The sequence below is a fragment of the Papio anubis genome, chromosome 2 (genome assembly GCF_008728515.1).
Source record: "Papio anubis isolate 15944 chromosome 2, Panubis1.0, whole genome shotgun sequence".
In the NCBI taxonomy this organism is placed as follows: domain Eukaryota; kingdom Metazoa; phylum Chordata; class Mammalia; order Primates; family Cercopithecidae; genus Papio; species Papio anubis.
The window spans coordinates 10040878-10068763 of NC_044977.1; the positions used below are offsets into that span (position 1 = coordinate 10040878).

General features: G+C 36.2%; 1 protein-coding gene across 4 annotated transcripts in view; it reads left to right on the plus strand.

The window, feature by feature from the left end:
- CADM2 (cell adhesion molecule 2) overlaps positions 1 to 27886 on the plus strand; it is a 1067553-nt gene that overhangs the window by 885813 nt on the left and 153854 nt on the right. For all 4 annotated transcript variants that reach the window (XM_017955045.2, XM_009198278.4, XM_031661802.1 and 1 more), the window contains 2 exons: positions 11608 to 11760; positions 14558 to 14695. In XM_017955045.2, the coding sequence (XP_017810534.1) occupies positions 11608 to 11760; positions 14558 to 14695 (291 nt within the window). The remainder of the gene's footprint in view (positions 1 to 11607; positions 11761 to 14557; positions 14696 to 27886) is intronic.

The window sequence follows — 27886 nt, forward strand, 5'->3', positions numbered from 1 at the left end:
ACATGGTTGGTAGATATCCACTTCTTTAAGAATTTTTTTAAAGGTCCTTTTTTTTGGTCCAGTTGGAAAATTCCCCAAAATATTTGTATAGTGTGGCTATTCAAAATATGTTGTGGAACATACGAACAAAACACAGTTTATTAGCAAATTATTTTCAAGTCATGTATTTTTCTTATTCTCTCCTGCATTGGAAAACTATTTTATACAATCTTTCCTTTCATACTGTCCCCATTATCTCAGTGAAAGCTCCCTAAGAGACAGCCAGGATCTTTTCTACAGTGTAAGCTGGTTGTTGGGCTGCCTGTGTAACCAAGGCCAAGTCAAGCTCAAAGCCTGTGAGTCTGGATCTCAAAGATTCCTATGATGGTGGTGGAGTCAGCAAGTACAGAAGACTTTGAAGCTGTACATATCACACTATGGATTTCCCTCTTGAGAATTAGTAAGAGCAGTGTGTGTTCAGAGCTTTCTCTCTGGGTTTCAGAAGTCACCTCCACAGTATATCTCATTTCAACCTAGCTACAAAGTAGGAATTCACAGTTACTGCTGAACCATTATATTTAATAAAACACAATGTGTTCTTTTATTATAAATTTCACATGATATGTCTAATTTGATGTATATTTTTTCCAATCTTTTTGGTAAGTTTTGGAACATTTCTTACATGAATTGCTAAAAAAAAAAAAGCCCTTATTTTACTCATTTATAAAAGACGTTTATCAAATTACCTTTCATCAGTCACTTTCATTCGCCCTAGGAATCACAACTTCAATAATTTTAATTTTACTTTGGCTTTTTGCCCTACTCCATCTTAAACTGCCCTTCTCACTTATCTATATATTTATTCATATGTACAATGTATACATATTATTGTATTTATATTTATACTTTATATAAATTTATATTTATTTTAATACATTTTATATATATACACTTTAGATACACTCAATACTATATACTACAAGAAAATATGCTTAAATTTTCCAAAATTTTATCTTTTAGTTGTGGCAAAGTATTAAAATATGCCGCCTCTCCTTTTTACATTTATTTTTTCTGCCTTTTGCTAAAACTTGTTATCAATTTGAATGTCATGAAATTTTGTTTACATTGACTGTCTTAGTCTGTTGCATGTTGCTATAACAAAATACCACAGACTGGGTAATTTACAAACAGTAGAAATTCACTTGGCTCATGGTTCTGGAGGCTGAAGTGTAAGAACATGGTGCTGGCATCTGGCAAGGGTCTTTGCGCTGTATCATGGCAGAAGGCATTAAAATGCTCCATAAGGAAGAGCCCCCATGACCTAATCAGTCCTTAAAGGGCCAACCTCTTAATACTGTTACAATGACAATTAAATCTCAATGTGAGCTACGGAGGAGACATTCAAGCCAGAGCATTAACACAATTTCTAAATGTTAACATGTAACTTCATATAAATGGAATTGTTAAAAACCAATTCAGATCACTCTGTGATAAAGAAAAATAAATCATTTAAAGAAAGAAAATTCAATATCATAGAAAATGCCTTAAAAAGTAGGATGCCAGCCAAGCGTGGTGGCTCAAGCCTGTAATCCCAGCACTTTGGGAAGCCAAGGCAGGCGGATCACGCCTGGCCAACATGGTGAAACTTCGTCTCTACTAAAAATAGGAAAATTAGTCAGGCATGGTGGTGGGTGCCTGCTATCCCAGCTACTGGGGAGGCTGAGACAGGAGAATCGCTTGAACCAGGGAGGCAGAGGTTGCAGTGAGCTGAGATTGTGCCACTGCACTCCAGCCTGGGTGACAGAGTGAGTGAAACTCGTCTCAAAAAAATAAAATTAAATTAAATGCAAAAAATAGGATGTCATTCTTCAAATTCTACATGGTAAATGATATTTTTTAAAATTTGTATTACTCATCACTTTTTCATTGAATTTTTGATGTATGTGAGATATCTTAGAAACAATATTTATTATAATCAGTAACTTGCTAATTTTTTAAAGATAATATTTTATTTGCGAAAAATTCACACACACCTCCTCCATCCCTACGAGGGAAAAATTAGTAAGAATTGGGGAAACTGAAGGAAGAAAGCAAGATCAAGTGGTTAAACTTTCCGTAGCAAAAATATATTGGCAATGAAAAATATTAAACTCATTTCATAGAAAATTATGGACTATTATTAATACAATTTATTATTTTAATATTTTTATGGTTATGCTTACATTTTAAAAATATAAAAATGAACAATTTCTTTTGTACAACATGTTCCTGGATTTTCAGTTTGTGTACTCTAAGAAGTTGTTTATTTCATTAAATCATTATGTTATTACCTTAATGAAAACAGAACTGTGAAAAATTTATTCCAAATTTCAGGCTGTGAAAGGAACAACTTTGGGATTATTAGAATTGTACACAATGTAGTCTGGAGTCATTTTCCCTTCCTGTGTTGTAAGCATCAACCAAAAGCTTTCACAGAATATGGGATCCTGTAAAATTACAAGACAGATTATCAATACCAAGGGCTGATTTCTCTATCTAATGAAGGCAGATGGTTTTGATTTCCAGTCTACCTTTGTGTATCCATTTCCATAATAGCATGACATATAATCTTCTTGTCTCTTTGATATAAATGCTACACCACATGGCTACATATGGTGGTTTTATAGTTAGATATAAAAAACGAATTTCATATGTCTATGAGGAGACCAATATATTGTAGGTTGTTAAAAAGAATGAGGGCTTACAAAAATTGTATGGTTCAAATACCACAGCATTTTCTAGTTCTAAAGATCTAGGCCAATAGTGAGTGGTCTCAAATTGTGAATGCTATCAAATACCAAAATATATTTTCTCCAGAAAAATGAAAACGGTAATGTGACAAACACCTAGGGAAATACTGTGTTTTGAAGAAGGAAACAGAATATTCACAAACGTTTATTTTTAGAGGATGGAGAGGAAATATTTTGTCTCTATAAGGCTCTTGAAAATGTGTATTAGAATTTTGTAGTTAATTAATTTTGATGGCTATCTGTTAACAGTCTTCTCTCATAAAACTACCATACCAAACATAGAAATACTAGGGTGTAGAAACTGAAATTCTATTACTGAAAAACTTTCTTCAAATAGTGACACAGTTTCCAGATTTATTGCATAGGTTCTGTTTGCATTTCTATTCGAAAACTCCATTTACTCTGGTTTCAGTAAAAATTCAGTCCAGGCTGAAACTTGGTATACAAAATAGGAGCTCTGGAGCAGTGGTGGTTTTTACCAATTTTCCAGAAGATTGATTTAGATTGTTTTATGTTGTATGACTGTAAAAGAACAAAACAGAAAAAGATTCACTTGTTTGATATTTTATTCCGTCTGTAACACAAATCTTATTTTTTTTCCCCTGGCAATTTGTACTATTACAAATGACACACACACATTTTAATATATCCAATAAGATTGTATGGAGCTACCAACAAATAAAATAACATTTTGATAATAAGACTGGTTAGATTTCTTTCATCTTGCCTCTTTTGCAATATCTAGTGGCATATTTTCATCATACAGCTCAAGATACAAAGTATAACATCTGACAAGTGTTAAGTCTTAGACTTATGACCTTTTTGTAAGCTTTATTATAGTTTATTTGACTTAGTTTTCCTTTCTGATTTATTAGGGTACAGATCTAATTAGCAGAAAAATTATTCTAGTATATAAAAAACAAAGTTGTCCTCACTGAAGCTTCAAATTCTTGTCCGGATTCTGATCCTTGGGGGAAGTAGAGATTTCACCTGAAAAAAACAGGTCTGGCAGATTGCATGAGTCAGTCCTGTTAGTGACCAGCTTGGGAGAAAACAATAGGAGTAAAGCAGAGTAAGCAATTAGCAGAGGTCTACGTGGACAATGTGCAGACAGCAAGCCTGTTGCAGAAGTCTAGAAGTAGCAGTGTTTGTCTGGGTAACCTTAGAGAACAAAGTTAGAGACAGAGGAAGTAGTCTACTCTCAGGCAACAGAGAGCAAAATAAAATTCCATATTGCTTCAAAGGTGTAGAGGTGTCAGTACAATTAGTTTATTGTTTTTTTTGAGACGGAGTCTCGCTCTGTCGCCCAGGCTGGAGTGCAGTGGCGGGATCTCAGCTCCCTGCAAGCTCCGCCTCCCGGGTTTACTCCGCCATTCTCCTGCCTGGGTAGTTTTTAAGTACATCTTCCCATAGGTAACACTTGGCTTATTGTACTGACACATCTACACTTTCTGTAGGAATTAAGTGGGATTCTTGGATGGAAAGCACATGCACTGAGGCTAAGGGAATTGAAGGCTGACACCCTGTGGTTGCTGAAATCCTACCACATCAGTGACATGGAATTTAGGTTAGGAAATGAAACTTACTGGTTGGAGATTAAATACATTTAAAACGTTTTAAATGTGTGCAATGTTTGCCTTGGCTAAAGCTTATGAGTGTAAAATGTTATACTTTTAAGGCATTAATTATACTAACATTGAGAATTTATGTAGCCAAGGGATACTTGAAGTGATTTCTATCATCCCGATGTAGGTTTTCCTTTAGTACTTGTCTATAAAATATAATGAATTATAATGATAAAAAATCACACAGTATAAAATATTCACTTAATACATGGAATTTTCTAAAATGTTATTAATACAATTGTAGAATATTGTATGCTGAAGATTAATAATCCATATATTCAATTTAATCTAATAAATTACTAATGGGTATCAATATGTACCATGACATGTGTGAGGCCTTGAAAAAAGTCCAAAAAGGTATATCATAACCCCAATTTGGGGAAGTTTCATGTCCAATGGGTGAACTAGAAAAAAATGTAAGAAATGTTGCATTTTAATGTCCTCTTAAAAGTGACTCACAATGAAATATAATTTTTCAATCATGATTTAAGCATTCTAAAATGTGACATGAATTATTACTCACTAGAAATCAATTTAAAGATACTTTTTAAAGTTTCCAACAAGGAGTATGTGATCAACTTTATAAATATAACACTTAAGGAAAGAAAACTATTAATGCAAGTATTCACAAATTGCTAGCAGCTTCTTGAATAAATAATGCTACATAAATTAAACAGTACTATTCTTACTAAGTTAATTTGATCTGAAACTAATTAATATACAACTTACTAAATATGCTGGTACCTTTTGTTAGGAATGGGCATAAAATGTGTCTAAAATCCTCCAATTAATTGTCTTTGGCATTTTATTTTATTCAGCATGAATCCAAAATACACATTTGTATGATTGATGAACCATTTGAAACCAATGGTGTATTGGAAAAATCATTTTATCCAGAATTAAGTACTATTTAATATCATTTTACTCATTGGTCATATAGTAGAGTGTTATACGCAGCCAAGATGAAATATTTCAGAATTTAGAGTTTTGAACTGTTAAATTACCTCACCGGTGGGTAGCAGGCAACTAAATGGCTGTTAGGGCATGACTTCAAAGTGGCCTACTTAACCCATTAGCTTATTTTTAATCTCTCTGATATGTGAATAATGATCTTTTTTTCTTTTATTACACGCTCATTTCTTTTATTCTTTATTCGATCCTAGTTTAATGTTTTAAAATATTTTTAAATAAAATGTTTGCGTTTTAAATTTATTATTGAAAAGGACATTCAGGTAATGATTTATATTCTGTGTCCTCAAAGGGAAACATTTTTTAAAAGATTGAATTTATTTCTGCTGACAATATTACAATTCTTTATTTAGGTTCACTATATATTTGGGAACTGCTACACAGAAAAGTTAAATGATATGAATGGTCACTGATTAACTATGGCCTTTTGTGTTTTGGGAAACCGTAAGGTAAAATGAAAATATTTTCAAAGTTCACTCATCCAGTAGTTCAGAATCATTTTCCAGTGAACTGTCACTTACTTAAAAAAATTTTTGTAGCATGATATTTCTAGCTCTTTTATACTTAACAGTGTCTAAATGGAACATTTTTTTTCTTCTTTTTTTTTTTTCTTTTTTTTTTTTTTTTTTGGCTTCTGTCCCATGGGGGATCCTGTGGAGAGATATTGAAGAGGACTTCCTAGTTCAGCAATTTTTCACTCTGTTCTTATCACATATAGACAGAGTTTAGCTCTCAGTTTCAATTCAATAGCTACTCGCTGAATGAATGCCTACTGTGTATATAGCTATAGCTCAGGGTGCTGAAATAGTGAAACAAGGTTCCTGCTCACAGGGAACCCGTTGAGTTATAGTATATTCCTCTTTGGACTATTACAGGTTTTTTCCATATTCTTTTGTACTTGAAATGCTGTTTTAAAGTGAACTGTAGATGACATCATAAGTGTTTGTGAATTTGAAAAGATTAACAGTGTGGATGTAGGATTTACTTAAAATATTCAGTTCATGGAAAATCGTGTTAGGCAGCTCTAGTGTTTAGCCAATAAACTATTAAGAAAATGTACACAATAAATAATCCATGTAGTAATTTTGGCAGTTTCTTGGTCCTTAAGAATGTGTTGTCCATTTTAAAATATATATTCATATATTTCAGATCTAAAATTCTAAACCACGTTCTATATACTTTCATTGTGATGTAGCACTGTGATGTCTATGAGTTTTACCTCATAGACAAGTGAGATATATTTAAGTAACTTGCTCAAGTTAATATGATTAACCTCTAATGAAACTTACATAAAACTTCATATGTTCCACTTTTCAGAGCCTAGTTTTTAATTAGTCAAGGCTGGTAATAATCATATAAATAACTGAAAGTATTATGTGATTTGGTAAGTTGAACTGATTGAAACATTTCAGACACTAAAATATCTAGTTTACCCTCAGGATTCCAAACCCCAAATAATTTTAAAATGTCACTGAAGATGTATTTTAAGTCACTTTACATTCTACATGATATCATTCAATTCTCATCATAATCCAAAGATGGAAGGAATCAGAAGTTATTATCACCAGAAACTGACCTCACACAAGTGTCTGGAGCCAAGTCTTTTGATTTCAAATCACTACCTTTAGCCTTATTCAGTGAAAATGGTTTAAATATTAAAGTCTGATATTCGTATGTTTTGAGCAATTCAGTTTAACTTTAGCAATGTTATACAGGTTCCAAAACACAGTCTGGCTAAAATAGAGTTAAATTCCATTTGTCAGGATTCACTGAGAATTGTAAGCGCTGTCTGTGTCAATGGAACCTGTGTTAGGGAAAATGAAATTGAACACAGGAGGTGGGTAACATGTTCTATCCATACAGTATCATGGCAGGAATTTGAGATTTTTCCTTTTGGTGACCTCTTAAAAAATGTGTGAACAAAATACATGAGTATATATAATATACATATATATTTAATGTATATGTACACATAGAAATAAAAATTATAAAATTATATATAAATACATATACTCATATAAGATAAATATTTAGGTGAATAAATCATTGTTTTAAAAAGGGGTTGACATAGCATGAGTTCCTACTGTGACAATAACAAATTTGTGCCCTACTATTTTCCTCTGGTAGCTAAACAAGACATCTATATCATGGCATATAGGAGATAGAGTATGAAATAGAAATTTTTTTAAGTGTGCTATATCTAAATACAGTCACAAGCACAGACCTGCTTTATTTTTCACGTTCAGTATAAATCAATTTTAAAAATATTTGCAAGTATATGTCTTCCTAAACAATTAGAGTTCACAAAGAATGACGGCAAAGGGGATACCATCATTTAAGTATTTACTATTTGAGTGTGTGGGAGGATGATTTTTTAAAGATATTTAGAATCACGAAGATTTAGAATTTTCCCAAAGGTTATATATTTTATAATTATCTGCTCCTCTCACAAAGCATATAGGGAAGGTGCAGGTAATTTAAAAATATATGGCATTTGGGATCACCCTCTTGTGTAGCAAATGTGTACATTGAATTTTAAGCTTTGATATCCTAACTGTTCCCCCTACTCCGTCCAATGTGAATTAAAATTTTTTAATCAAATTTTTTGTAGATTTATATGCAGTTGTAAGAAATAATACAGAGAGCTCTTGTGTACCCTTCACCCAAGAAACAGCTGTAAAGCTATGAAACAACATCACAGTGAGGAAACGGACACTGATACAGTTCAATAGTCTTATTTGGTTTTCATCAGTTTTACATGTATTTGTTTTTGTGTTCCTATGTGTAAGTGTGTGTGTATATATGTTTACTTCTAGACAATGTTATTACATGTGTAGATTCATGTATCCATCACTTCAATCAAGAGACAAAACAGTTCCAGAACCACAAGGATCCCTTCTTCCTCTCAGAGCCACACCCATGTCCCGCTACTCTCCATCACCCCCTGCCATCCCTAGCCCTTGGCAACCAAACTCTGTTCTCTACCTCTATAATTTTGTTATCTCAAAACATCATATAAATGGATTCCATCTTTATTTATAGAGTTTTTGAATGTATTCTTTGTATGCCTTTCTTAGTGGCTGCTCTGGGTATTGCAATTAACAGATGTAATTTACACAGTCTACAACATTTAGACTGTGTGGTACAGTTGTGGTACAACTGAAGTGGTAGCAACATTTTACCACTTCAAGTATGGAAACTTTACTTTCCACTAGGTATCTTTGCCCTATCCACTTTTTTTCTTGTCTTGAGTATTCCTTCTCTAATAATGGTGGACATTATCAAAGTTATGCTTTTTGTTTTAATCACGTATTTGAAAAAAACTCAGAAAAAGGGTAATCTATTCTATTTTCTCATATTTTGCTATTATTTTTGTTCCTTCTTCTTGGTGCTTCAATACTTCCTCTTATTACTAATTCTATTATGTTTGAAAAACTTTCATTTTTCTTTAAGACAGTCCTGCTAGAGGCAAATTATCTGTTTTTCTTTCTTCTAAGAACATATGTATTTCATCTTGATTCCTAAAGGATAGTGTTACTGGTTAAGAAATCATAGTTCACAGCTCTTTTCTTTCAGGAGTTGAAAAACGCACCACTTCCTCTGGCCTCCATGATTTGAAATGGGAAATGTATTGTCATTTGAATTTGTATTCTCTTACAGGTAATAAGCCATTCTCTTGGGCTCCTTTCAAGAAGTTTGTCTAGTTTTCGTCTAGTTTTCACAATAGAGTTCACTCTCCTGTGAGAAGTGCCCCCATTCATCTGACAGGAGGTAGAGCTCAGGCAATAATGCTCGTTTTCAGAAGTTTCCTTTTGATGTATCTCGACATACGGTTCTTTGGGGTTTTACTACTTGGGTTTCACTCAGCTTCTTGATTGATTCTGTATCTTCATGACTTTTGCCAAATATGGAATGTTTTCAACCATTATTTCTTTGAATACTCTTTTGGTCCCACTCTCTTCCTTCTTTCCTTCTGGGACACTAATGATACCACTGACAGATATTTGGTATTGTCTCACAGGTCCCTGGGGCTCTGTTCTTTCCTATCTTTTCTTTCTATCTTTCTATTTTCTCTCAGCTGTTCAGATTGGGTGAATTATATTTCTCTGTCTTTAAATTAACGGATTCTATCCTCTGTTATTTTCACTGTGCTATAGAGCAAATCCAATTAGTTTTTATATTGGCTTTTATATTTTTATTTCTATAACATCCATTTTTAATAACATTTTTCATGCTAAGGTTTTATGTTTTTTTCAGTTGTGCCGAGATAATTAGTAATTGCTTATTAAGGTAATTTTATAATGGCTTCTTCAAATTTTTGTCAAAAATTTCAATATTTGATTCATTTCAGTATAGGCATCTGTTGATCATTTTTTCTCATTCAGTTATGATTTTCCTGGTGTTTATTATGACTAGTAAGTTTTTAAAATTATTATATGCTGAGCATTTTGGTTATTATGTTAAGAGACTCTGGATGCTAATTAAATTTATTCTCAGAAGCAGTTGCTAGTCCTAGCTTTCAATTATGGGCTATGGTTCTAATGAGAATTTAATTTTTAGGGACTTTGTGCTGCTATTTGGACACGTTGATTTATCTAATTCTACTGGGGACCACACTGATCTCTTCTGGACCACCTAAGGGACAAGAGGAGATTCCCCAGGCTAAGCTGTAGTGGTCTAGGGGAGGTAAAATATGCTCTAGCTCAGCAGTCCCCAACATTTTTGCCACCAGGAACCGGTTTTGTGGAAGACAATTTTTCCATGGATGGTGGGCAGTGTGTGTGGGGGATGGTTTTGGGATGAAGTTGTTTGACCTCAAATCATCAGGCATTAGTTAGATTCTCACAAGGAGCACGCAACCTAGATGCCTCATATGCAGAGTTCACAACAGGGTTCATTCTCCTTTGAGAAGTGCCCTTGCTGATGTGACAGGAGGCAGAGCTCAAGCAGTCATGCTGGCTAGCTCATGACTCACCCCCTGCTGGGTGACCTGGTTCCTAACAGGCTGTAAACTGGAACTGGCCCATGGCCTAGGGGTTGCGTACCCCTGCTCTAGCTAATGAAAAGAGGATTACTTCCAGGGCTCTGTACTTGTTGTAGAGACATCCCGTCCCTGTGTATACCCTCCTGCCTCACTTTCCACACACACTACTAGAGCTGCTTATCTGTTCAGTACCTCCAGATGGCAAGGGGAAGTCTTAGGCACCTTGGAAAAACAGGTCACTTTCCCTAGCTGTTTGCTGTTAGTAAGGCTCCTACTTCATTCCCCTTGCAGGTAACCCAGTCTCTCCTGATATTGGTGGATGGATTCTCATTTGACCAGCAATAAAAAATGAGTCTACCTAGACTAACTTCTGTTTCTAGGTTGTGGTTGGGAGAAGCTGGGTCTGGATCATCTTTTACTGTTGTTTGGGAAGCTACTGGGATTTTCCTTGGGTGCTGGTGTCTTTAACTGGTCCTCCTCACTCTTTCTACCATTTAGAGTATACTTTTTTTTTGCCGCTTGCTTAATTCCAGATTTTACAGCTCTACTTAGTGGAGCACATAATGATAAACTTTTTAATGCTTTTTTTCTCCCCCAAAATGAGTCAAGTGAAGCGTAATTCAGCAAGATGCTAAAATATCTTCTGTGAAAATGAGTGTCTTGTGATAGAAAAGGTGATTCAGACGGAAGACTACATTAACTTACAGTACAGCAGAGGCACCAACCAATCAGAGCAAATTTGAAAGTCAGATAGTTTACAGGTGCCTTTCTGCTCAGTATCAGCTCAAGTTTAAATAGTTCAAGTGCCTCTACTGCAGGGAGCTTTTAATATGCTAGTATTTTTGTTGTTGCCTTGGAAGGCCTGCCTCAGTCACAGTTTACCAAATTTATCTCTCCATAGAAGTGAACCCACTTTGTTTATAGTTTTTCTTGGCACTGGTATTCTATGAAAGATTTGCAGAGGAAAGCTATGTTTATCAACATCAGTATCTACCTCATCTAAAGTATTGTATTAGATGTAATCATATAATTATAAAGTGATTTCTGAAAACATTAAGGAGCACCTAATTCTACTTTGATTTTTAAATATCTGATAAAATATTTTAATGTATTTAAACTTTCTTTTAAACTGTTCCAAGAAGTAAGATTTCAATGTATGGCCAAAGAAAACATTTATTGTATTGTGTTGAAAATATATAGTCTAAAAATACTGACTTTTTCTGATGTTCTTATTTACGTTTTCAATATTTTCTCTTTCCAGCTTTAAGGGACAATAGGATTGAGCTGGTTCGCGCTTCCTGGCATGAATTGAGTATTAGTGTCAGTGATGTGTCTCTCTCTGATGAAGGACAGTACACTTGTTCTTTATTTACGATGCCTGTCAAAACTTCCAAGGCCTATCTCACCGTTCTGGGTAAGTGCAAGGGACTAACACCATGTAATCACACAACCAGAGTGATATATATTGCTACAGCAACATAATTCAATACAAAAATGTATTTCAAAGACTATATGAACAGATATGGTTTAATCCTTTCTCTGCTATATTTTAACAAAGGCATTTTAAAATCATTCAGTTCCTTTCTGCATTTTATAAAGGGACAAAGACAGAGAGATTCAAAAACGTACATGACTGCTAGAAGACACACTGCTATTTTGTTTCTTAGCCAGCAATAGACACCGGTTCTCTTGATTCCAGCTAATTTTTTTTATCACATAATCTATATGTTGTATGTATTCTGATCCTTTTCCAAAATGACACAATACTGAGCATAATGAGTTCACCTTGTATTCTATACTATGCTCCTTTATTTGATCATGTGAGTCACCTGATAAGGGCCTTGCTCGCGAACTTGTGGCTCTCAGATATGACCTGCTTGTGTATTTAGTGCATTTAAATGACCCTGATATTTCCATGTGCCTTCTCTCCTTTTAAAATTCTATTTTCTAGATTCCTAAATGAAGTACCTAATGTCGCTTGAGCCTGCAGCTTGTAGTTTCTTTGTGTTTTTATTCTCTAAATATTGGGCCATTTTCCCAAAGGTGAAAGTGACAGAAAGAAAGCAATACATTCATAGAGATTCTGAGGAAATAACGTTGCAGCTCCGAGCTCTCTGTGATTCCACAGACGTCAGTGCCCCAATCAGCTGAAATTGCTGCAGTTCATTGAAACACACCTGTGTACTGAACAAGTTAGAGGAATTTAAAGATTGATTTTTTTTTTCGCCTAAGCTTGCCCTCCTCTTTAGATAGAAAAAGGCACAATGTTGCATTTAAAAGGACTAACACATGCTGTTCTTTTGGGTGGGAATATTAAAGCTAATCCAGCTAGTGAATTGGTTTTGTGCATAGGATATAAAACATATTTCTTTGCAAGTCACACTGGGACTATTTTACAAAAATCTTCACAAGTTTGCCATTAAAGACAAAATATACCCACTAAAATGGAGGATTTCAGGATAACAACTGCATAAGGTTAATGTATTGTTCTGTAGAGAGCCAATTTGAAACTCAAAGAATAGATGACTGATGAATTCAGTTTATTAAACGGTGATGTGGCAGAGATTTTTAAAAAAGAAAGCAGGTAATATGTAGGTGCAGATAAAAAAATGTTAAGAGGAGTTATGTTAATTTTTCATGCATCTTTGTGGTTACTGTGTTACTGTTGTTTAATTTGTACTTCTCATATTGGTGCTTTCCAATATTCCTTTTCTTTCTTTTTTTTTTTTTGCTTTTTTGAGACAGAGTCCAACTCTGTAGCCTGACTGGAGTGCACTGGCGTCATCTCAGCTCACTGCAACCTCTGCCTCCTGCGTTCAAGCGATTCTCCTGCCTCAGCCTTCTGAGTAGTTGGAATCACAGGCGCCCACCACCACCCCGGCTAATTTTTTTTTTTTTTTTTTTTTTGGTGTTTTTAGTAGAGATGGAGTTTCACCATGTTGGCCAGGATGGTCTCAATCTCTTGACCTCGGTCTCCCAAAGTGTTGGGATTATAGGCGTGAGCCACCGTGCCTGGCCACAAAATACACAGAGGATAATATTCTTTTTAAGCTTTAAGAACTATGAAATCAGGAAAGAAAGAAGCAAAAGTTAAATTGTAATTTGGTAAGGGATAGAGAAATCTGTTTGTGGGTTTTTTTCTTCAATGCAGTCTACCTTTTAAAATCTCTACACTAGTAAATTGTAAAGTATATTGAATGATTGTTTTTAAGATTTACACACAGGTATTTTCACAGGTAAAATTTTACAATTGAGGCCAGGCACAGTGGCTCAGACCTGTAATCCCAGCACTTTGGGAGGCCGAGGCTGGTGGATCACTTGAGGTCAGGTGTTTGAGACCAGCCTGGCCAACATGATGAAATCCCGTCTCTACTAAAAAGTACAAAAATTAGGCCGGGCACGGTGGCTGACGCCTGTAATCCCAGCTCTTTGGGAGGCTGAGGTGGGTGGATCATGAGGTGAGGAGTTCGAGATCAACCTGGTCAACACGGTGAAACCCCATCTCTACTAAACGTACAAAAATTAGCCAGGTGTGGTGGCACCCACCTGTAATCCCAGCTACTTGGGAGGCTGAGGCAGAATTGCTTGAACCTGGTAGGTAGAGGTTGCAGTGAACAGAGATTGCACCACTGCACTCCAGCCTGGGTTCAGAGCAAGACTCTATCTAAAAAAAAAGAAAAAAAATTATTCTGGCATGGTAGCACACACCTGTAATCCCAGCTACTTGGGAGGCTGAGGCAGGAGAATCACTTGAACTCAGGACGCGAAGGTTGCAGTGAGCTGAGATCGAGCCAGTCCACTCCAACCTGGACAACAGCGTGAGACTCTGTCTCAAAAAAAAAAAAAAAAGAAAAGAAAAATTACAATTTAATTTAAAAAACTACTTTGAGCTATATGCGTCTTACATACTTTCTTGATTTTCTTGATACTATGTATGTATGTATCTGTACACATATACATGTGTATGGATATGTATATACATTTATGTGTATGCACATGTATATACATTTGTGTGTATGCATATAGACATATACAACTATGTATGTATACACACACACACGAAGCAGTTTATTACATAGTAGTTCGTTAACTTGATTGAGAACTTCTTGTCAATTAACCATCCAGTTTAGTTTCATGTGTGAAAGTAATAGACATAATAACAAATCAGCCCTGAAGATTGATGCTCACTTCATCATTTGCTTAAATTTCAGGTGTTCCTGAAAAGCCTCAGATTAGTGGATTCTCATCACCAGTTATGGAGGGTGACTTGATGCAGCTGACTTGCAAAACATCTGGTAGTAAACCTGCAGCTGATATCAGATGGTTCAAAAATGACAAAGAGATTAAAGGTAAAGAATAGAAAAATGAAAATCAAAATTAATGTGCTGAAACCAGTATGACATGTTAGGAAAAAGTCGTTTTACATTATTTTTCAAACCATAGTATCTCTTACAGATTACGCATCATTTCAACCAGATTTACTCATTCTTAAGTAAGGTAATTTTACAAGGTATATTAATATATAAGTATAATCCCTGTGTGCCTCATTTTCCTCTTCTGTAAAATAGGTTTAAAAATAATATACACCTTATGGAAAAGTTGAGGGAATAATTCAGTTAATATATGAAGAAACACATAGATTCATATTTCACAATAATAAGCAATTAGCACATATTAGATTTTATTTCAGAACTCACATATAATATTTAAGTTAAAGACAGAGAAACTGTATAAATTATTTCTTCAACTTTGTTTTGGGAATTACAGGGTTCTGAGAATAAAACTGGTTAAATATCAATACATTTGATTCCTGTTAATTCTCATGAAAGGCAAAAATGTGTACTTGTCTAAATAAAAGTACATACTTTAAATTCTTTATACACCTAAATTTAAAATCCCTCTCTCTCTGTCACACACACACACACACACACACACACACACACACACACACACAAATGAAACATACGTTCTTTAGGAGGGGAATAAGTTTATAAGGGTGATGGCTTAGTATTTAAATATAAGAATTGTTTATGATGATTATTAAAACATAATTCCTATGCCATTGTAATATGTATTATTTTCAACATTATCTTCTATGAGACAGGTTTATGCAAACCATTCTGCTTATTTTTAAACGTTACTTATCTATTTATTTTTAAGAGATAGGGTCTTGCTCTGTCACCCAAGCTGGAATGCAGTGGAATGATCATAGCTCACTGTACCTCGCACTCCTAGACTCCAGTGATTTTCCCGCCTCAGCCTCCTGAGTAGTTGGGACTACAGGTGTGCATGACCTTGCTTGGTTAACTTGTTTTATTTTTTGTAGAGCTCATGCTACAAAATCATGGTATGTTGCCCAGGCTGGTCTCGAACTCCTGGGCTAAAGTGACCCTCCTGCCTCAGCCTCTTAAAGCGCGAGGATTGCAGGTGTGAGCCACCATGCTCAGATGTTCTGATTATTTTAACCTATAATTGTGATACCTTATATCACACTAATTAATTCTTCGTAATGGGCACGCAGGCTTAGCAGATAAGATTGCCTATATTACTGAGAAATTACAATTATAATCCACACAATTGTTTTTTATCAGTTTCCTATTTTAATTACTCTTGCTCTGCAAATTTTTTTTCCCAAGAAAAGATCCTTATCCATAATTTTACCCTGATCACTACCCTTGCCTTAGTATTTCTAATAAATATACATTATTGGATTACATTTTGAGAAATGCCAGTCCCAAGACACAAGTTAGACATCTTATTATGCTAAATTAAATTTCAGGTTACTATGTAACCTGATTCTTGAATTCTGTCAAGGCTCAGTAACATCCATTCTAATTTTGCCTCTAGGATATGTTAGTCTAGGCATTTCTGGACTTGGTTAGATCTCTCTTTAATGGATGTTCCACACTGCTTCCAGAGTTATCTTACTACAACAAGAATCTGATCCAGGCACTTTTCTGCTGAAGCATTTCTAATGGAAAGCCCTAAACTTTCGAATAAGTTTAAAATCTGCTTTCTGTAGCCTGTAAGAATTCTCCAGGCAGTGAACTCTTACACATCACATATTTCCTTTTGTGTGAAGGTCTTGGCTCGCACTAAAATGCACTTCTTATATATAATCCTTCAATGAATTATTTTATTACCTATATGTTTTTTCTTCCTAAATTCTGACACAATTAGTTAATTAATTTGTTGTTTACTTAGTTCTCACTTTGTTAGTATTTTGTTTGTGTTCCAAGGATTTGCCTCTCTTGTATCCTCAAGGAGGTCATACACTTTCACATATTAAGTACTCACTAATATTGACTGATTGTTTTTCACATTGTAGCTGCATGACAAACCCATGATATACTCAGACATTTATAAAGGAAGTGAATTTTTGACAAAATTGGCCTCTGTTTTAAATGCCAAACAGATTTAATCATACACTGGGCAGGAGGGGAAAGATTTTTGCTCATATGAAGAAATATGAAAAGTTTAGTCTTGTAAACAACATATTTTAAAATCATCTGAACCAAGATCAGAACAACAATGAAGACAGAAATAGGTACAGAATCAGAACACGGTTCTATGCTGTATTGAAAACTTGTGAAGATACCATTTTTTCTATGCTCTTCAATGCACTGCCATTTACAGAGCATTTATCTCTACACTTGCATCTATCTATCTGTCTACCTGTGTATCTGGCTATCTAATCTTGTAATTCTTTAGCAGGTTTACATTGTCTGTCTCTCTAACCAGATGGTGAACTTTCTGAGTGGCATATATTTTATATTTGTAAGTGTGTATGTAAATACAGTTAGGTAAAGACTACTGCACAAAGTGAATATTCCCTATAGTTGCTGTTTCTGGATATGCTAAGCAAAATGTCACTCGTCCGTCTTTTAGCAAACCCTCCTCATTTAAAGGAGTAATCCACCTTCTCTGGCGCTATTTTCTCTTTTCAGAGATAAAAATTTGACTTCCTATTACCATCGAACTGTTTTTAGTATAATATCACTTGACACGTTTTAAAAAGACACTCCCTAGCGTAAAATAAGGCAAACGGAAAAGACTGGCTAATCAAATTGAATTAAATTCAATGCAATACAAAATTGTTAAAATGCCTCTCAATTTCACAGTATTCTATGGTGCATTGGTGAAGATGCAAATGAAGAAACCAAGAACCTTAACCTGTAGCTGTTTACGATGTCTTTGGGGTTATCAAACATGTTATGGAGAATATTTTCCTAAAAATAGACACGTTTATACGAACCTTTATCTTTTCTCTATCACTACCTAACATATTAATTTTATATCCAAGTTTCTGGGTAAAAGTCACTTGAAAGGTCTAGTTTATGGAATTTGTCCATACTTGATTATAGAACAGTGGTTCTGAAGCTATAGCCATTAAGCACAGGGCATCATCAAGTACAGGGTTTGCTGAATCTCAGATTATCAGGCCTTGATCCAAGATTTTCTGGTGGAGCAGGCCCACGGGGAAGCCTGAAAATGAGCGTGTTTACCATTGTGTTAAATGTGTGAGTGATGTTGACCTCCTGTTTCAGAATCACGTTAGTATGAAGAATATAAAATGAGGAGTATCAGTAAACTATACAGAAGTCGTGCCTCTGTCTCTGAGCTTTATTTTTCTCCTTTGCTAAATAAGGATAATAATGGTTGCTTCAAAGTGCTTTTGCAAGAATTCCGTATAAAACAATATGAATGAAGTGTTTTCAGAGTATAAGGAATCATTGAATACATTTTAGCTGTTATTATCATTATCATTGTAATTCTTATTTTCAGGAAATCATGATGAGTTGCACCAATTCCTAAATTAGTCCTAGAAATATAAACAAATAAAACAAAAATATTCCTCCCAGGCTTTCACAATTGAGAAAGAGATATAAAAACATAAGATGTAACAGACACAGATACATGAACTGGCTACAGTTTTCTGCAGAAGTAGCAGATATCAGCCCTACTTTGTGGGAGAGGTTAAGGCTCAACAGTTCGTTTATGGAAGCAGGTACTCAGTAAATATCTGCTTATTGAGTAAATGTGTCTTAAACAATGTATAAACCAAACAGTGACTGAGGCAAGTCTCAGTCAATTTAGAGGTTTATTTTGCCAAGGTTGAGGACGCGCCCAAGAAAATAACACAAATCACAGAAGCATCTGTGGTCTATGCCTTTTCCAAAAAGGGGTTTAAAGACTTCAATATTTAAAGGGGAAAGAGCAAGCAGGAGGGGAATAAGAGGGGGGAAAAGGGGTTTGGGGGAAGGGTAGACAGGGAGGCAAGTGGTTATATTCTTGTGAGAGTTTGATTATCTCTCAGTTCATCTACATTTTACATGAGAAAGAGAGTACAGGAAAAGTAAATTATGCACTTGTCTCTCAGTCAATCTACATTTTACATAAGATAACTATGTGAATAGATGAAGTGGAGGAAGGAGTCAATTATGCACTGGTCTGGGGTAGGCAGAGGTCAGTCAATCTACATTTTACATAAGATAACTATGTGAATAGATGAAGCGGAGGAAGGAGTCAGTTATGCACTGGTCTGGGGCAGGCAGAGGGATTGTTTCTGGTCTTTCTCTGTCTCATACCTGTGAAGTAAAGCTGGTAATTTGCATTTTCATGGTTAGACTTTACAGAACTCTGTTTTAGGGCTAGTTTATAGGGACAGCATGTATTCTGGTACATTATCGGATCCAGAAGGAATTTCCTTGTCAGCAATTTTGGAGAGAGACCATTTGGGGAGATACATGGCCTTCTGTTATTATGAGGCTATGACATAGGTTTGAAATTGTAGCTATCATTCCGTGAAAAAAAAAGAAAAGCTTTTTCTTTTTTTATTTTTTTTCATTTCTGAGATCCCAAGCTTAACTTTCCCTTTGGCACTGTGATTTTGGGATCCTGAGATTCCTGTTTTCTTTCACAAAGGAGTGGAATTCATCATATGTGTTTGGGACAAAAGTAGGTGGTGGGACACTTTGAAGAAATGAATTTCATATATCTACGCAGAGTAACAGCATGTGATTGAAATAACTCTGAAACTTTATGTGTGGTATAGGCATGAGAATAAACAAAGAGGCAGGGTTCAGTTATGTCATGAAAGAGCTTTTATTCCAGATTAAGGTTTTGAAATTTATTCTATAGGCAATAGTGAAGCTTTTTTTTTAATAAGCTTTAAAAAGTAAAATGAAACAATCATAATTTCATCCAACTCTGTTTTTTATCCCCTCTATGTGAGTTTTACTCAGAAATCCCTTTGGTGCCTCTGGGCAGAGCTGCATCCAAAACCACAGGTAGTTTCACTGCAGCCTTTAATCTTCTGCATAGCAAGAAAGTGAATATCTGCCATTTAGTGTGAGAAAAGATGTGCATTGCCTTCCTAAGTCTGTCAGCTCCCTGAGAGCTTATATTTACATTAAACTTGTCATTCCATGTATAAGTTTAGTTCTGTGCAGTTTGAGGATTTACTATTACAAAACTTTGAGATCTTTTCTACCTAAGTAGCTTTTATATTAATGCATTAGGCAGCATTCTATGATAACCCTTAATTATCCACACCCTTGTATAAACCCTTCCCCTAGTGCATAGGAGATAATTGTGAATGTGATGCGATATGATTGTCTATAATATATTACCTTATATTACAAAATGGGTTTTGCAGACATCACTGTGGGTCCCTTTTGAGTTCATCAAAGGGAGATTATCAAGGATGGGCCTCATTGTTTGAAAAGAATGTATCTCTGACTTTAAGAAATAAGAAGGGGTACATTTGAAGAATGTACATTTTAAGAATGTACCCCTTCTTATTTCTTAAAGTCAGCAATACATTCTTTTCCTGGCCTAGAAGAAAACAAACAGCTATGTTGTGAATTGCTTATGGGTGCCATATGGCAAAGAACTGTGGGTGACCTCTAGGTGCTGAAAGCAGTCCCAGGTGACAGGTAGTGAGAACATAGGGACATCAGACATGTAGTCTCAAAGTAATGAATTTAGTAACAATCAGGGAGCTTGAAGAGGACCCCAACTCAGATTGAAATTAAAGCCCCAGCTAATATCTTTATTTAGCCAAGTAACACTGAGCAAAGGCCAAGGTTAAACTATACCTTGACCCCTCACTCACAGAAACCATGAGATAATAAATATGTATTGCTTTAAGCCATTAAACTTACAGTAATTTGTTACACAGTAATAACAGGACACTGAGATCTAGAGAGACAGAATATTTTTTCATGGTCACACATCTAGCAGTTTAGGGGGAAGTCTGAAGACCAGCGTATTAGTTAAGAGGCATTGCAAGCCCGAGCTGGTAAGTACCTAAACTAATGGATGACAATGGAATTTTTTTACAAATAAATGGTTCTGAAAGAGAAGATAATTTTCAAGTGAACTTGGTGAATGATCTGGACAGATGGAATAAAAGCAAGCATTAAGATTATAAAATTCAGGTGCCTAAATGACTTGGATAATGAATGTTTGCTCATTAAGAAAATAAGAGGCAGTAGGAGAAATTAATACACACACAAATTATAATATGTTCATGATATGGATTGGCTATGTCCCCACCCAAATCTCATCTTGAATTCTAGCTCCCATAATCCCCATGTGTCGTGGGAAGGACCTGGTGGGAGGCATTTGAATCATGGGGGTGGGTTTTTCCCATGCTGTTCCTGTGATAGTGAATAAGTCTTATGAGATCTGATGGTTTTATTTATTTATTTTTTTTTTTGAGACGGGGTCTGGCTCTGTTGCCCAGGCTGGAGTGCAGTGGGTGGATCTCAGCTCACTGCAAGCTCCGCCTCCCGGGTTTAAGCCATTCTCCTGCCTCAGCCTCCGGAGTAGCTGGGACTACAGGCGCCCGCCACCTCGCCCGGCTAGTTTTTTGTACTTTTTAGTAGAGAAGGGGTTTCACCATGTTAGCCAGGATGGTCTCGATCTCCTGACCTCGTGATCCGCCCGTCTCGGCCTCCCAAAGTGCTGGGATTACAGGCTTGAGCCACCGCGCCCGGCCCTAATCTGATGGTTTTATAAAGGCAGTTCCCTCCCCTGCACGTGCTCTGTTGCCTGCCACCATGTAAGACATACCTTTGCTCTTCCTTTGCCTTCCTCCATGATAGTGAGGCCTCCTCAGCCATGTGGAATTGTGAGTCCATTAACCCTCTTTTTCTTTATAAATTACTCATCTCAGGTATGTCTTTATTAGCAGCATGAGACAGACTAATACACTGATGAGATGCTGCTGTAAAGTTACCCAAAAGTGTGGAGGTGACACTGAAACTGGGTAATAGGCAGAGAGATAGGGACAGCTTGGAGGTATCAGAAGAAGATAGGAAAATGTGGGAAAGTTTGGACTTGCCTAGAGACTTGGAGGGCTCAGAAAGCAGGAAGATGTGGCAAACTTTGGAACTTCCTAGAGACTTATTGAATGGCTTTGATCAAAATGCTGGTAGTGATATGGACAACAAAGTTCAGCCTCAGGTGGTCCCAAAGGGAGATGAGAAATTTGTTGGGAACTGGAGTAAAGGTCACCCTTGCTATGAAAAGACTGGTGGCATTTTGCCCCTGCCGTAGAGATCTGTGTAACATTGAACTTGAGAGAAATAATTTAGAGTATATGGCAGAAGAAATTTCTGAGTGGTAAAACATTCAAGAGAAAGCAGAGCATAAAAGTTGGGAAAATTTGCAGGCTGATGATGCAGTAGAAAAGAAAACCCCATTTTCTGGGGAGAAATTCAAGTGGGCTGCAAAAATTGGCATAAGTAATGAGGAGCCAAATGTTAATCACCAAAACAATGAGGAAAATGTCTCCAGGGCATGTAAGAGACCTTCAGGGCAGCCCCTCCCTTCACAGGCCCAGAGGCCTAGGAGGGAAAAATGGTTTCCTGGGCCAGGTCCAGGGACTTCTGCTGTGTGCAGCCTCTGGACATGGTGCCTTGCATCCCAGCTGCTTCAGCTCCAGCTATGGCTAAAAGGGGCCTACATACAGCTCAGGCTGCAGCTTCAGAGGGTGTAAGACCCAAGTCTTGGTGGCTTCACCATGGTGTTGAGCTTATGGGTGCACAAAAGTCAAGAATTGAGGTTCTGGAACCTCTGCCTAGATTTCAGAGGATGTATGGAAATGCCTGGATGTTAAAGCAGAAGTTTGCTGCAGAGGTAGGGCCCTAATGGAGAACCTCTGCTAGGGCAATGTGGAAGGGAAATCGGGGTCATAACCCCCACAGAGAGTACTGACTGAGGCACTGCCTAATGGAGCTGTGAGAAGAGGGCCACTGTCCTCCAGACCAAGAATGGTAGCTCCACTGACAGCTTGAAGCCTGTACCTGGAATAGCTGCAGACACTCAATGCCAGCTGTGAATGCAGCTGGCAGGGGAGCTGTACCCTACATAGCCATGGGAATGAGCTGCCCCAGGCCATGGAAGCCCACTTCTCACATCAGTGTGACCTGGACGTAGGAGCCCACCTCTTGCATCAGTGTGACCCAGATGTGAGACATAGGGTCAAAGGAAATCATTTCAGAGCTTTAAGATTTGGCTGCCCTGCTGGATTGTGAAATTGCACAGGGCCTGTAGATCCTTCATTTTGGCCAATTTCTCCCATTTGGAACAGGAATATTTACCCAATAACTATATCCTCATTGTATCTAAGAAGTAACTAACTTGCATTTGATTTTACAGGCTTATAGGCAGAAGGGACTAGCCTTGTCTTAAGACTTTAGACTGTGGACTTTTGAGTTAATGCTGAAATGAATTAAGACTTTGGGGGACTGTTGGGAAGGCATGATTGGTTTTGAAATGTGGAGACAATCTGTGTCTCCATCCAAATCTCATCTTGAATTGTAGCTCCCATAATTCCCACGTGTTATGGGAGGGACCCAGTGGGAGGCAAATGAATCGTAGGGGAAGTTTTTCCATGCTGTTCTCGTAATAGTGAATAAGTCTCATGAGATCTGATGGTTATATAAGGGCAATTCCCCTGAACATGCTCTCTTGCCTGCTGCCATGGAAGACATGCCTTTGCTCCCCCTTTGCTTTCTGCCATGAGGCCTCCCCAGCCTTTGCTCCTCCTCTGCTTTCTGTGAGGCCTCCCCAGCCGTATGAAACTGTGAGTCCATTAAATCTCTTTTTCTTTATAAATTACTCAGCCTCGGGGGTGTCTTTATTAGCAGTGTGAGAATGGACTAATACAGTTCATTCTTTAAAATGTTGAGGTTGAGGCTGGGCACAGTGGCTCATACCTGTAATCCCAGCACTTTGTGATGCTGAGGCAGGAGGATCAATTGAACCCAAGGCTTGGACACCAACCTGGACAAAATAATGAGATCTTCTCTCTACAAAAAATTTAAAAATTAGTTGGGTGTGGTGGCACATTAGTCTCAGCTGCTCGGGAGGCTGAGATTGGAAGATCATTTGAATCTGGAAGTTTGAGGTTGCAGAGAGCCATGATAGCATCACTGCATTCTAACCTGGGTGACACAGTAAGACCTTGCCTCAAATAAAAGAGAAAAAAGTCTGAGGTTGAAGTAATTATAATTATGCAGAATTTAAAAGGTTATGCTTACAGTAGATTTTTGAAGTTAAGTGATTTATAATGAGGAAAGAGATTTTGACTATATAAAGGTCTGGCATTTTGTAAGTCTTAGCCTTTTAAAATAGCCATTTCTCATTATGTGTACAGTGTGCTTCAAACAGAACTTCTCTCCACATGTGCTCCCTGCCCTGAGAATCATGCTGTGTATACCTGGATATCCACGAAAGCTGGACTCCGTAGTGGGTCACTGAAGTTTGCCAGTATCTAATGGCATTACCATTATTCTATAAGCATGATTTACTTATTATATACCATGTGTTTCAAAATGTTTGGCCATCAAGCTCGAATTGACATTAGCTATGTTTCCTTGTGTGAGTAAGTCCTTGCCATACATTTTAATGTCAATCAAAGATAGTGCAGCTTCTAATTTTCAAGTTAGCAAAACACAGCATAATTTTACTGTAAGCTACTTAGTAAATAATATATCGGCAGCTGGGGAAGAGTGAATTTCTCAATGTTGTGTTTCTCAAAAAGTGGCCTTTAGACCGCTTAGATTAGAATCACCTCAGGTGGTAGTTTACAAAATGCAGATTCCTGGTTTTAAAGTAGACTTACTAAGAATTCCTGGTTGTCAGGCCTAAAAATTCTATTATTTCTCATGTATCTATAGTGTTCCTTATTATCAATAAAGTTTCAGAACCCATGGGATTAGAGCCTAATAAGCAAAGCATTAATAGGTATTTAGGAAAGAAAGGAAGGGACATCCTAAAGTACTAAGCTTAGAAAATGACTCTTAACATTCTGTGTACCTTATGAGTTCTTTCTTGGAGGGGCATTCTGTACTATGGAATCGGGATGTACTTTAGTATTTTAATGTTTGAGAATTACAACAATAATTGCTGTAACCTACATCTTAGTAATATTCTCTGGCCACATAACTCTATTTTTTATTTCTTTATTTCTTGCTTGCTTATTTTACTTTTTTTTTTTTTTTTTGGATTAAGCTTTGTGGAAACTACTTGATAAATGGTAGATTATATATTTATTTACTTTATTTGGTGTTGCAAAACTGGTTTTGTCCTAAGGACTCATTTAACATCAGTTGTATAAAACCTTAATTTGAATGAGTAAAATATTAACATGTAAACCAGAGATCACAAACTCTTTGAAATTAAGCATAAAAGAAGAGGAAGAGATTTGTGTCCCCTGAGTTTAAAGTCCCTGCATCATGTATAATAAGAATGAATTTAAAATATCATTATTTAAACTTATAGTATATGCCATTTATTTTTTTAGCATCACAAAGTGCTGGGATTACAGGCATGAGCCACTGTGCCCAGCCTCAACCTCAACATTTAAAGACCTATTATTTTTATGTTCCTTTATTTACACTTACTGCTTTGAAAGTGGCCTTGCCATTTCATCCAGAACATGCTGGGCACTATATAACGTGAGAAAAAAGAAATGAATAGCACTTACATGTGGATGTGTATATCTGTGTGTGTGTGCACATAGCTTGAAGTTTTCTCAATGGTGTTAAATGCACTGCCTCAAGACTTTCCAGGCAATGCTAGGAGATATGTAAGTCACTCTGTAGAAGGATATATAATGATTGTCCCATGTGTATATGAGTGTTAAAGGGGAAAGAATATTCACCAGAAATCGTGGAAAGTCTTTACTTTTTCATATTTATTTTAAAAATAAGTTTATTAAGATATTGACAAAAATCAATCTGTAGATATTTACATTTTGCAATTTATTAAGTTTTGACAAATGTCTATAGTAGTGAAATCATCACCACAAACAAGATAAAAAATGTATTTATCATCCCCAAAAGTTTATTCATATCCTTTCTAACATCTTCCCTGTACCTTCTCTGCCCACCCTCCACCTCATTCCCAGGAAACCATTGTTCTGCTTTATGGTACAATAGATTAGTTTGCATTTTCTGCAAGTTTGCATAACTAGAATCATAGGGTCTGTACATATCTTTCTTTTTGTGAGTCTCAACATAAACATTTTGAGACTCATTCATGTTGTTGCACGTACACAGTTTCTTTTCTGTTTTCTTGCTGAGTAGTATTCTATTGCATGGATATATACACCACAGTTATTTACCCGTTTACCTAGTAATGGACATTCGGGTTGTTTGTAGTTTGCAGATGTTATAATAAAGCTACTATGAACATTTGTGGGTAAAATTTTGTGTGCCCATATGTTTTCATTTTTCTTAGGCAAATGCCTAGAAGCGGCCTAGCTGAATTGTATGGTAGCCATATATTTAATTTTTGAAAGACCTTGCCAACTTTCCAAAATGTTTGTACTACTTCACAAAATCCAATTCATTTATTGTATTACACACACACACACACACACACACACACACACATATAGTTTGTTTGTTTGTCTTGAGACGGAGGCTCACTCTGTCGCCCAGGTTGGAGTGCGGTGGCGCAGTCTTGGCTCACTGCAACCTCTGCCTCCGGAGTAGCTAGGATTACAGGTGTGTTTCAACACGCCTGTCTAATTTTTGTAATATTAGTAGAGACAGGGTTTTGCCATTTTGACCAGGCTGGTCTTTAACTCCTGACCTCAGGTGATCTACCCACCTTGGCTTCCCAGAGTGCTGGGATTACAGGTGTGAGCCACCACACTCAGCCGTATTACCATTATATTTTAGTTTTATGAATCATGCTTTAGTTTTGTATATGAGAAATTTTCATCTATGCAAGATCATATGCTTAGTTACAGGAATTTAGTGTTGTTATGAATTCTTACACATTGTTGGAATGGAAAAAGTTTCGGTATGTATATCATGAGACACGTAAAAACTTTTTTTTTTTTTTTTACTGGATTTTACATAGTGTCAAGAAATTGACCAAATAAATTGTTTCTTTTGAAACTTGTATTTAATTAATGTTGTTAATCAATGTATTTAATTTAAGGGTTAAAGCAAGTGCATACCTTAATCATCTAGCACTCAGAAGCCCATGAGTAACCCTGACATTATAATAACAAAAATATTCAAATTTGCTAGCTCCATAGCTCTCATCTGATGATGGGGAGACTTAGTTACTGCTCAAGTTTTCTTCAGGTTATTTCAAAAAAATCCTTTATGGCTTCTTCATATGCGAAGAAAAATACCTCTTTCATTCTTTAACTTTGGATTTTTCATGGAAATTCACTTCATGATCCTTGTGGCACATAGTGGGAGAAGGTAGCTTTTCCCATTACCTTCGGCTAATGACAGTCTTTGAATGCATAAGATATTTTACAAAATTTATGAATCATATTTTACTAAAATTAATGCATTAATTGATTACCCTGTGTCTATGAAAAATACAGTAATTAGCTGGACGTGGTGGTGCACACCTGTAATCCCAGCTACTGGGGAGGCTGAGGCAGAAGAATTGCTTGAACCTGCAGTGAGCCAAGGTGGTTGCAGTGAGCCAAGATGGTGCCATTGCACTCCAGCCTGGGTGACAAGAGCAAAACTCCATCTCAAAAAACAAAACAAAACAAAAACAAACAAACATAAAAAGACATTGGATCCAGTTTTTCACAATATGATCAAATTGACATCTTAGTGTAGCAGTATCTAAATGAGTTGGTAAATTACCTTCCATTTGTGTTGGTAATGGGAAGTTGATTGAGACAGATTATTTTACTTATATTATGTTATAGTATAGGTTACAGTTGGATTATGAAGTTCAAGTGCATTCACTGTCTACTATTTTATTTACTAGTTTGGAAACAAAATGCTCTGTTTCCTGAAAGTAGTCATTATATAGAAAGTCTTCCAAGGTAATCTTCCAAGAGAATAACCAATCTTACTTTTCTGTCACATTTTTCTCTTCAAACAATAATTCTAAATTTAAAGTGTTATTTGTATACCTCCCAAATTGAAGCCAAACATGTTGTTAGCTCTGTTTATTTATTTTCACGTAGCAACATTATTTAGATATAATTCATGTCATCAAATTCATCTAAAGTATACAGTTTAATAGTTTTTTAATAA